General features: G+C 42.8%; 1 protein-coding gene across 1 annotated transcript in view; it reads left to right on the top strand.

The window, feature by feature from the left end:
* slc15a2 (solute carrier family 15 member 2) overlaps positions 1-12,103 on the top strand; it is a 51,722-nt gene extending 39,619 nt beyond the window's left edge. The window contains exons 12-22 of the mRNA XM_056289089.1: positions 309-344; positions 3,780-3,868; positions 4,609-4,690; positions 4,942-5,067; positions 6,008-6,178; positions 6,472-6,518; positions 6,641-6,748; positions 10,636-10,735; positions 10,840-10,983; positions 11,251-11,355; positions 11,872-12,103. Coding sequence (XP_056145064.1) covers positions 309-344; positions 3,780-3,868; positions 4,609-4,690; positions 4,942-5,067; positions 6,008-6,178; positions 6,472-6,518; positions 6,641-6,748; positions 10,636-10,735; positions 10,840-10,983; positions 11,251-11,355; positions 11,872-12,081 — 1,218 coding nt within the window. The 3' untranslated portion in view covers positions 12,082-12,103. The remainder of the gene's footprint in view (positions 1-308; positions 345-3,779; positions 3,869-4,608; positions 4,691-4,941; positions 5,068-6,007; positions 6,179-6,471; positions 6,519-6,640; positions 6,749-10,635; positions 10,736-10,839; positions 10,984-11,250; positions 11,356-11,871) is intronic.
* Positions 12,104-12,761: the final 658 nt, after the last annotated feature.

The raw sequence follows: 12,761 nt of genomic DNA on the forward strand, positions 1-12,761 counted from the left end.
GCTAGTCTCAGACTAGAGACTGAGACTAGACCAAGCTAGTCTGAGACTAGCTTGGTCCAGTCAGAAAGGCATGAACTGATAAAGCCTCTTGGATGAGAGGCGAAACATCTTCATGGATATATACCAAGTCCAGTTGCACTTGATTCAATTCCTATGAATAGCATTAGTCTCAGCTTTGATAAGCTTAACATGTGATCCCTATGAAACTAGGAAATGCGACCTTCACATGCTAGGTGTCTAAATCTAGGATGTCAAATTTTAGATGGCAGCAATGCTGAGATGAAATCATAATTTTTTTTTTTTTGCAGGGAGATTCGTTCATTTTGAAGCCTGACCAGATTCAGGTTTGTGCAGCTCTTCTGCCACTCTCACCAGCATCCTGTTTGTATCCTGCAGCTCAGAACCTGTCTGGCTTTGCTATTAACAAAAAGATTTGAGTTGGGTTTATGTACAAGTATATCGAAAATGCACACTCTTGTCCGGTGTGCCAAGTAAGCTAAAACAAGCACACCTCAGGTAAACCACTATTTCCAAGTGCTACATTGATTGATGTTAGATCCTATCCAGTTGAGATGTTATACTCACTGCAGAAATCACAGTGGTGTCTACCCCCCCCCCCCCCAGAGTCATTTTACAGCTGTGCATTGTCAACCACCCTCTGTAACATCCTCACAGAGGAGATTGGTAATGATGGCTATTGTCTCCGAATCTACTACTACTACTTTTGGCTGCTCTCATTAGGGGCCACCAAAGCGGATAATCCATTTCCATCTCTTCCTGTCCTCTGCAACTTCTTCCATCACGCCAGCCACCTGCATATCCTCCCTCTCTACATCCATAAACCTCCTCTTTGGCTTCCATTTTTCCTCTTCCCTGGCAGCTCCATATTCAGCATCCTTCTCCCAAAATACCCAGCATCTCTCCTCCACACATGTCCAAGCCATCTCAATCTTGCCTCTCTTGCTTTGTCTCCAAATCATCCAACCTGAGCTGTCCCTCTAATATATTCGTTCCTAATCCTGTCCTTCTTTGTAATTGTCAATAATCTATACTCTACAATCTTGTTGGCAGAACAGTGCTTGGTAAATTCATTGAGACAGAAACTGACACACCATGCAGTACAAGTCATGAAGTATTCAAGTTAAAGGCAACTAATTGTAGGTTAAGGCAAAAAGATTAGTTTTAAGTTTGGATTTAAATTACTCAACAGACTGCAGCAGGCAGCTTATTCCACAAGAACGGGGCCAGATAGATAGATAGATAGATAGATAGATAGATAGATAGGAAAACTAGTTAGTTTTGGTTAGGATTCTGGCTGCATTATCTTGAACCATCTGATGACTTTTAGCACTAGCATGTGGCAGACCTGAAAACAGAACATTGAAGTAATCAAGTCTGGATGAAGCAAATGCATGTATTAGAGTCTCTGCATCAGACATGGACAGGAAAACTGAATTTTAGCTATGTTATGTAAGTGAAAAAAGGCAGACGTGGTGATTTCTTAAATGTGCTTATCAAAGGAAAGGCTGGGATCAAACGTAACACCAAGATTTTTGGCTGCCACACTTTGTAAAATCACAGAGTTGTTGATTGTTATTGTTATTTGAACAAATTAGTGTCTGTGTCTAGCAGGGCCAAGGACCAGCATCCCAGTTTTATCTGAATTTAAAAGCAGGAAATTTAGTGACATCCAGTTTTTCACAGCAGCCAAGCAGGCCCCTACATTAGTCATTTGAGTTCAATCATCAGCTTTTATAGACACATATAGCTGAGTATCATCTGCATAGCAATGGAATTTATTCCATGACAGTATGTTTTTCCAAGATGTAAAATGTAAAGGCAGAAAAGTAGAGGGTCAAGAACTGAGCCCTGAGATACACCATATTCAACGTCAGAGAATTTCGATGTAATATTATGATAGCAGACACACTGTTCTTCCACATAAGTAGGACTTAAGCTGAGAGAGCTTAACTAGAGACACCAAAATTACAATTTATTCTGTCTAATAGTATGCAGTGATCCGTGGTGTCAAAGGATGCACTAAGGTCCAGCAGTAGAAGCACAGAAGTTGAGTCAGAGTCCATAGCTAGAAGAAGATTGTTCACCACTCTGGTCAGAGCCATTTCAGTGGAGTGGCAGGCCCTGAAAGCCGATTGAAAAGTTTAATATAGATGGCTTTCTTCTATATGGGTCGAAAATTGTTGATTCACAAATCTATCTAGTACTTTAGAAAAGAATGGAAGATTAGATACAGGTTGATCATTATTAAGAGACCCTAGATCGAGGTGCAGTTTCTTAAGTAGAGGTTTGACCACAGTTGTCTTAAAACTGCTGGGAACAGTGCTAGTAGTAAGTGATAAATTAACAATATCTAGCATTGTAGGTGCCAGGAAAAACCAGAGGTCTTTAAAAAGTTTTACTGGTAAAGGGTCAAGTAGGCAAGTGGCTGGTTTAGAAGGTGACATGAGCTTAGTCAAAGTAGAAAGAGAGATAGTCTCAAAAGCTGTAATAACACCGACTATCAGTGACTCGTTGTATCGATATGAATTTGGTAAGACAGGATCTGCAGGAGCAGCTGGAGTTGAAGATCTAATTTTGTTCATGATCTCATCAACCCTGTTGCAGAAAAAGTCTAGAAACTCATGGGCCATGAATGGTGAGCAGCTAATCGACAGCTGCTTTTTAATAAATTTAGCTACAGTGTCAAAGAGAAATCTGGGATTATGTTTATTGATATTTTAAGCGAGAGAGATACGATGCTTTTGCAACAGCTAAAGCACGTTTGTATTTCAATAAACACTCTGCCAAGATAGGTAAAAAAAACTTCCAAGTGTGATTTTCACCATTTCCGTTTCAGGCTCCTGCAGGCCCGCTTAAGAGCACGTGTCTTGTCATTAAACCAGGGTGTAGGCCTCTTTAGTCACCTAGTTCTGGTAGTAAGAGGTGCAATTGAATCAAGGAGACTAGAGAGGGCCACATTTAAGTTACTAGTTAAATTCTCAACAGAGTCAGTCTCCACAGTGAAACCAAGACTTCTGGCCAAATGCAGCTACAGCGGATGGACCAGTGTGGTGCATGGCAATTACATTTGTGCTGATGTTTACAGGACAGGCCAATAATGCTTCACATTTAATGAAGAAATGATCTCACACAGCAGATGTGGTTGGAAAGACATTCAGACAAGAAACAGCTATCCCTTTAGATAAAACTAAATCAAAGGTGTTAGCACTGCAATGAGTCAACGCTTGAACAAACTGAGCGAACGCAAAAGTATCAACAAGCACCAGAAAGGCTTTACTTAGAGAATCGGCAACCTTATTCAGATAAATATTGAAATCACCAAGAATTAGAATCCCATCAGAATGAGTAACAAGACCTGAGACAAATTCTCTAAATTCTTCAATAAATAGTGAGTAAGAGCCAGGGGGTTGATAAGAGTATCACAATCTGGACTGAGCCAAGTCTGTTCATGGCTGATGGAGATGGACTTAGAATAAGAGCCTCAAAAGATTGGAATTTAGATTCAAGTTTAGAAGTTAAATTGAAAATAGATTTAAATGTTAAGGCAACACTCACACCTCGTTTAAGTGCCCTAGCTACATGGGCATAAGTATAATCAGGTGGGGAAGCTTCATTTCAGGGAAGGAAAACATTTGGTTTCAGCCATGTTTCACATAACCCAGTCATATTGAAACTATCACAAACCTTTATGATTTTACAATTTCTAGTATTATTTTATTGAAGTTGTTTGAGGGTGTGTTTTAACCTCTCTTCTTTAGATGTTGAATGCTCTGCTGATTCTGGTCTTTGTGCCCATCTTCGACATCATCATATATCCTCTCATTGGCCTGTGTCGAATCAACATCACGTGAGTGGATTGCAATGGACAATTTGGACTTTAATAGGGCACATGAACATTTGCACAATGGTGCTTTTTAACGGTTGACTCAAGCCATGTGATCTGATATTTCTAGCCTGTGAACACATGTAAAGAGTCACGTAGGTTGTCATCAGCTGAATGAATGTTGAAAAGCAAATACACAGAAACGTTCATAAAATTCTGATGGCTGAATGTTGGTTTGAGTTTGTGCGAGACCAGCATGAGTTGGTGTAAAGAGAAACCCCACAGAGCACTGCTATCACAAGCGCAACAATTTTCATGACCTAAAAGCTAAAAAAAAAAAACTTGCTTTAATCAAGCCCTCAGCTCTAGCTTGCAAAAATCCAGGAATAAGGAACCGTGAGTAGTGTTTTTTTCTCATCCGTGCAATTGTGGTTTGGCGTGGTGCCATGCTGCTCTGCACACATCCATTACACATGGCTCTTAAGCCACAAATGAAATTCTTTTAACAGATTTTACTGCACCAAACCCAGCTTTAACATCAGACAATAGTGAAGAAACTACTGGGAGAGTCAGAGGATGATGCTGATGAGATTATCACCTGTCTGTCTGACACATAGTTATAAACAATCCCTTACACAACATTGTCTCATGTCATGAAAAGTGTTTACCACTACTGATTGTGACCATGGATGTGTACATGCTGTGTCATTTAAAATGTGGCATGCTCCACATGATCGTATGAGTTCACTCATCTTTCCATCCAGGCCTCTAAGAAAGATGGCCGCCGGTATGATCTTTGCTGCACTGGCCTTTGGAGCAGCCACGTTGGTGGAGGTTAACGTGATGGTATGTATGATAAGTATGTCATCTATCTGTCTATCTGTTCACATGTAGACAGATATACGGTTCCAGAGAGAGAGAGAGAGAGATACAGGCATATATACAATTACATACATACATATACACATATTCATATTCACACACACACACACAGACACACACACACACACACAGTTTGAGACACACACGTGCACACAGACACACACTCTAACTATTGCATCAGACATTGTCCTGTACTTCCTGTCTTTGTGTTGTAGAAAACAGTGGTGGCGCCGGCCCCTCAGGAGGAGTGTCTGCTGCAGGTCCTTAACCTGGCAGAGGAGGGGGTCGTTGTCAAGATCCCTGACACAGACCTCTTTCCAAATCCAATCCCAGCCCTACAGGTAAAACAGACTGAAAGTACAGCAAACGTACTGTTTATGCTAAAGGAAAAGAGGGCCATTAACCAGTTTGTTGTCCTCTTTGTTTGTCCTTCTCTGTTAGCGCTGTACAACAGATCAGTAAATGTGTTTGAGTTATGTTTTGTTGTGTATGAGGTATGATGAAGTTGGTTCTGTGAAATACTGGTTTGGATACTGTAGGTTTTTCTTAATGCATTTTGTTTGACCGTAGGGTGTCTGGGCTCAGCCTTAGAGATAGGGTGAGGAGCTCGGACATCTGGAGGGAGCTTGGAGTAGAGCCGCTGCTCTTTTGCATCGAAAGGAGCCAGTTGCGATGGTTCGGGCATCTGATTAGGATGCCTCCTGGGCGCCTTCCTTTGGAGGTTTACCGGGCACGGCCAACTGGGGGGAGACCACGGGGTAGACCCAGAACTCGCTGGAGGGACTACATGTCCAATCTAGCCTGGGAACACCTTGGGATCCCCCAGGAGGCGCTGGAGGGCGTTGCTGGGGAGAAGGAGGTCTGGAGTGCCCTACTTAGCTTGCTGCCACTGTGACCCGATCCCGGAAAAGCGGCTGATGATGAATGAAATGAATGAATGAATTTTGTTTGACGTCTTGGATTCTCACCAACCGGTGGCCCTTCTTGCCCCAAAACTCTCAGAAATGAGGAGACGGTCTTTTTTGTTATAATGTCATTATTTTGGCAATAGAGAAATAACCCTTAGCATGTAGTGCTTGTGTGAAATAGTAAGAAATGAGTGGTTCTAATTCAAAGGCGTTCATTCAAAAGTGCTATTACACCGTTTTTGGAAAACATCAGCGGCCATTTTATCTGAAAGGTTTTTTTTCAATCATGACTGTGTTATTTAATAATGAAACCGTTCAGCTGCGGCGTGCAGCAAAAGCAGAACATTAATTCTGACCTCTGTGTGTCTCTCAGGACCCTCCTGAATATTTGAGACTTCCGTTGGGAGCAGCCAGCAAAGAAGTGAAACTGAATGTGAGCTACAAAGGACTCAGTGAAACTTCCCTGTGCAACATCACGCTCATACAACAGAAAGCCCACAGCGTCATTTTGTATGCCGCAGGACGTGGAATTCAGTGTGCTCTGGTGAGTTGTGAAGTTTGTTCATGTACAGGTCACTCTGACCCGGGTCACCATCCACCGCTCCTATCCACGGAGCGATTGGCACCTCTAAGCAGGACAAATGATCAGGATCCTTCATGCCTCTCACTCTCTGTTATTGGAAAATGTCTAAAGCTTTTAAGAATTTTACTCCCAAACTGAACAACCGGGCCAAACGACTGCAGCTGACAACAGAATATAATGTTATTTCTGTTTTCCCTGACACCGCCAACACTCCTTTTTTTTCATGACACGGTTTCCTTTTTGTGCCCACCCAGGTGGAAGACAACATAGAGAAAGACAAAAATGGGAAGCCTCGTCTGAGGTAACGCATGTATGATGCGCTAACAGTGACTCATTTTGAATGATTGGTACAATCATGAGCGCATGTTCCAGATAAAGTTGTCTCCAGAATTAAGTCCTGAAGCTTGGCAGTGTCTTTAACAGGTTCATCAACACACAGCCCGAGGAAATAAACCTCACTGTTGGAGACAGGAACTTCCAGGTTCCCGCTCACTACGGCATCTCTCCCAGTGAACCCGTGGACAGGAAGGAGTAAGTAAGACCGCAGTTGTCAATAACCATAAAAATTGCCTACCAACATAGGGATCGCCAGTTTGAATCCGTCTTACCTCCAGCTTGGTCGGGCGTCCCTCCAGGCACAATTGGCTGTGTCTGCGGTTGGGAAGCTGAATGGGGGTATAAAAAAAAAATCCATAACAATGATGAGTGGCACGTAAACGGCATATATCATTTTATCATTTATTCATTTTAAGTCACCAGTCACCAAAAATTAGACACTAGTACTAATTGTTTAAGCACTCATTGCTATTATAAAGTTACTAATTGCTAAACATTAAGTCGTCAATTTTATTTGTGTAATTATTATGTATTATTACATACTAGCGCTAGTCACTTTTCTCTTTTACCAGGGACAATTCAATAAACACTAGTTCTTTATTTTAGTTACTAATAACTAATTAAAAAAGTCACTATTCTAATAGTATTTTATTTAATAATAATAAATAATAAATCAATCTTATATAGCACTTTTCTAACACTCAAAGTCGCTTTACAATAAACGGCGGTGAAACAAGACAACAGATAAACATAAAACAGACATACAGGGGTGGATGGCTACGAGAGGGAGACGCGGCAGCCACACAAAACGTCAGCAGTACTTTCCCACTTGGACAGATGAAAAAGCGCAAGAAAAACAAAAAACAACAGCACTGTGGACATCGATTTTCTGTAGGGGTTTACTCCCGTAGCCTATTCCTCCCCCGAGGTAACCACTAGGCAGTAGCACTATTTAACCATAGCTGGGGGCTGGTTCGTGGGCATCAGGGAATATCCACACACTGGTGGGCCTGAGTACCACACGTCTATGGGCCAGACCTCCTCCGAACCCCTTGTAGTTCAGCTAGGGTCCAAGGTGTACCTGGTTACCGTGTGTCGCCACGAGGAGGCACTACATAGGGCTTGCTGTTGGAGACTTACGTGCTCGGCTCTCCTGTTCACATTTCTGCTAGCCAGCGGTGAAGGTTGAGAGTGAGACGTGACAGGCACAGAACACTACACCAACACACTACACGCTTCACAACAACCCCACTTCTTACACAAGAATGTCAGACACCACCATTTAATGACTGGTAACTTAAAATAGCAACTTGTGTTAAAAAAATAGCGATAGCTTTACACTTTGACGCGCTTAACTGAAAATACAATCTAAGATCCAATAAAAAGATGCCCTTAAGTGTCAGCGTAAATAATTAAACCAAAAAACACCAATAAGCTCATAAAATGATCACAAAGGTATATCAGCCTCGAAGCATAACAGGCTCCTTATTGAGTCTGAAGACTTTTTCTTAATCACTTTAAACTCTTAACTGTAAGCTCTTTGTGTTTTTAAATCTTTTTGAAATGAGTCCCAAGGGCGCATGAGCTTTACAGTTGTTAATGAACCACAGTGGGGCATGATGCAGAGACGTCTGCGGTACAAACGCTTTGGGAGCAGGATTATATGAGTATGAAAAGTGACACAATCACGTATGTACTTGCTTGAAAGTGTGGAAGTGACCAGTCTCTCTTCGACGGTTAAACGTTAAAATCAGGAATCAGGAACACTGTCATACATGAAATGAAATGAAATATAATTTCCCCCAGCCCACAGCAGTGCAACACAAAGACAAAAATACATATCTAAAAACTACTAGAACACATATATCAGAATCAGAACCAGAATCAGAATACTTTATTTATCCCTGAGGGGAAATTGAGTTCTATTACAGACACTCATGCGCTAATAACTAAAAACTAACAAGATACAAGATAAGCAAATAGAAACAGAAACAAACAGAAATAAAAGATGAATAAGAAATAGAAATAAGAACAAAATATATCAACAAGTGTGGTGCACATAACACCCTATCTATGCTGCACTACCGCAGCACACAACAAGCAGCACAAACAAAACTCGACAGGGCCAATCCAATGACCATTAACTCTGAGTGTCTTGACAGTCTGAGTCTGAGGGAGGAGTTGTAAAGTTTGATGGCCACAGAAAGGAATGACCTCCTGTGGCGCTCTGTGGTGCTTTACGGCAGAATGAGTCTATTACTAAAAGTACTCCTGTCCCCAACCAGCATGTCATGGAGTGGGTGGGAGACATTGTCCATGATGGCACATAATTTCAACAGTGTCCTCCTTTCAGAAACCGCCGCCAGAGAATCCAGTTCCACCCCCACAACGTCACCAGCCTTGTGGATCAGTTTATTGAGGCTGTTTGCATCCACTACCCTCAACCTGCTGCCCAAACACACAACAGCAAACAGGAGAGCGCTGGCCACCACAGACTCATACCACATCCTGAGCATTGTCTGGCAGATGTTGAAGGACCTCAGCCTCTTCAAAAAGTAGAGACGGCTCTGTCCCTTCTTGTAGAGGGCATCAGTGATCTTAGCCCAGTCCAGTTAATTGTCTATATACACCCCCAGGTACTTATAGTATTCCACAGTGTCCACACTGACCCCCTGGATAGAGATGGGGGTCACTGGTGTCATGTCCCTCCTCAGGTCAACAACCAGCTCCTTTGTCTTAGTCACGTTGAGTTGCAGATTGTTCTGCTCACACCACGTCACAAAGTTTCCCACCACAGCCCTGTACTCAGCCTCCTCACCATTACTGATGCATCCGACTATAGCAGAGTCATCAGCGAACTTCTGAAGATAGCAGGACTCTGTGTGGTAGTTGAAGTCTGTGGTGTAGAGGGTGAAAAGCAAGGGAGACAGGACTGTCCCCTGCGGAGCCCCAGTGTTGCTGACCACTCTGTCTGATACACAGTGTTGCAAGCGCACGTACTGTGGTCTACCAGTAAGGTAGTCAACAATCCAGGACAAATATCCAAACTAGAACACATATATCCAAACTAAGAACACACATATCCAAACTAAGAACACATATCCAAACTAAGAATACACATATCCAAACTAAGAACACATATCCAAACTAAGAATACACATATCCAAACTAAGAACACATATCCAAACTAAGAATACACATATCCAAACTAAGAACACATAGTATATCTAAACTAACAACTCATATATCCAAACTAAGAACAAATATATCCAAACCAAGAACACACATAGCCAAGAACACACATATCCAAACTAAGAACACATATATCCAAATTAACAACACATATCCAAACTAGAACACATATCCAAAGTAAGAACATATATCCAAACTAAACACATATATCTAAACTAAGCAACAACAAAAAAAATCACTGTCCAAGAGAATGAACATCAACTAGATGACTGTCAGAACTACTGGTCTGCATGGGCTAGCAGTTAGCTTAGCTTGCCCTGCTTCTGCATCAGACCGCCCTTGGTGTTTCCTCTTCATGCGCGGCTCCAGGCAGGGCCGTGGTCCTTGGGCCCACCGGCCGCAAGACCAGCCGATCTAATGCCAGCTCTCCCAGCCAGACATCATCGACACATCTCCCTGCACTCCACACGACGACACCAAAAACACAGTCAACGATAGGCGAGGCTACTGCCAGACTGCCCTCGGTGTTATCAGAACTGCTGGTCTGCATGGGCTAGCAGTTAGCTCAGCCTGCCCCGCTTCCCCATCCTGTCAGACTGCCCTTGGTATTTCCTCTTTGGGCGCAGCTCTTGGCAGGGCCGTGGGCCCACAGGATGCAACAGACCAAGCTCTCCCAGCCATCAAACGAAGACACAAACTTAGATGCAGACGTGGACAAAGACACCGCATGGACGGTACTGGATGAGGCCTCCGCAATGTAAGGTTGTGTCACCATCTTCCCAAAACAGCACTGGGTGAGACCACTGCAAACATGAGTTTGCGCCGTCGTCTTCCCACACCGGAAGCAGAATGACTTTTCTCTAAAATAATCTTGTTCATATCTTCCACAGATACTCAGACATCCCATGTAACTCAGAATCACAGAAGTGCTCTTCCCTTGATCTGGGCCTGCTAGACTTTGGAGCATCCTACACCGTCGTACTTGTGGAGGTGAGACATGGGCTGTGGCTATTCCAAAAACAATCAATTTTCCACCTGCTATTCATGTCATTAGCAAAATAACAGACCGTCACCACGTGTGTCTGCATGTTCAGGAATCAGGCAAGACTGTGGCGCACAAGATGGAAGATGTGGAAGCCAATAACGTGCACATTACCTGGCAGATCCCACAGTACATCCTCATCACGGCTGGGGAGGTCATGTTCTCCATCACTGGCCTTGAGTTCTCCTACTCGCAGGTCAGCAGCCCTGACACACGCTAGCTTATCACCAACGTGGTGCTTCATCACAGACCTCAACGTCACACAAATAGAACAGCCGTTAACGTGAGAGGCAAATTAAACTCTCCCATCTGGAGTGGGTTGTGTGTTTCTCTCATGTCAGTTGTGCAAATGCAAAAAAATATCAAAACAGCAGCAACAACAGAGGAGCTCAACGCTGAGTCTAACCTAGTGTTGCCTATTGTCTTTCATTGACCTTAATGCTGCCTCTCCCTTCCGTTCCAGGCCCCGGCAAATATGAAGTCTGTCTTGCAGGCTGGTTGGCTGCTCACTGTTGCCTTTGGGAATGTCATAGTGCTAATTGTGGCAGAGGGGGCAGGACTGGATCAGGTATGCTATAATGTCAGGTGGAGGGAGTTATGAAGATAACATACCATGACGTGATGTGATATAACATGGCATAACATGGAATAGCAAAACGTTACATAATATGACATGATGTGATGTGACCTGACATAATGCACATGAAGTAATGTGATGTGACGTGATGTGACGTAACATGGAATAACAAAACATGGCATAACCTGAAATGACATTGACATAACATGACATTGAATAACAAAACAGACATGTTAGTAAGATGATGTGTGGGATTGTCAGCTTGGAAAGGAGTTTTTTTTTTAATTGTGTCTTACAAAACATTCACAGTACCATTTGGTACAAAGTCATCGCCATCTTCCAGCTATCCACTAGAGGGCAGCAAGTACTTAACTTTGAATTTGACCTGCGTGTTTGGTTGATTTGAAGGAACTGACCCGTCATTCTGTCCCACACTGACTTTCACCCAGAGTGCAGTGTGTTTATCTTGTGTTTTTCCATGTAAAGTAACATTTTCTGTTGTTTCAGTGGAAGGAGTTCCTGTTGTTTGGCGTCTTCTTGATTTTCGTCTGCATCATCTTCTCCACCATGGCCTGCTTTTACACTTACGTTGACCCTGAGCAGTTTGACAGGATTTATCTGCAGGATATTGTCAGGGAGGAAGACGACGACGACCTGAAGAATCAACACACGGATAATATATACAGGGACAGAGTAGACAAGAGCACCAGAATGTAACTCTACTTCCACATCAATCATCTTGCCTCATTTAAAGGAGCAGATTTGGCTCCGCTACGAAGCAAAACTCCCCGAGTGGGAGTATGATCACTGTACATATACAGGCTGTCTCTTCTGCCCAGACAAACATAGTTTTAATGAAATGTGTATTTTTTACAGAATTTTTTAAAAATCTTTATGTAATTGTGAAGTATAGCTGTATATTTGTAGCAGCCATTTTGTATTTTTATCACGTCTGCAAGACCTTTACTGACCCACTGACCCTCTTCTAACAGTCGAGATGGCGGTTCAAATCCCCAACCCAGAGCACAAAGGATAAGTATTTGCAGAATGAAAATTAAATGTATTGACATTATTGTGAAAAGAAAAAAGAAGGCAAACTGCTACACCATGAAGATCAATGTAATCACAAATGATTGCCCGGTAATGGAGCTCTTTGCACGGTTTTAACCAGGAAGTCTTTCCTTCCACGTTTAGCTTTTCCTTCGTTCACCAGCAGTCACCTTTACTCTGTTAAGCTATCACTCCAACCTACCACTCACTCGGCCGATGCTGTCACGTCTCGCCTGTCCGTTTTAACCTTCCAACCAACTAGTCCTGTCTCATTTCAGTGTTGGCTTGATTCCTCCTCCCCTCCGCACCATTGAAAACAGCATCACTGCCCTCGTCTATGTACCAAC

The sequence above is a fragment of the Lampris incognitus genome, chromosome 11, assembly GCF_029633865.1.
Source record: "Lampris incognitus isolate fLamInc1 chromosome 11, fLamInc1.hap2, whole genome shotgun sequence".
In the NCBI taxonomy this organism is placed as follows: Eukaryota; Metazoa; Chordata; class Actinopteri; order Lampriformes; family Lampridae; genus Lampris; species Lampris incognitus.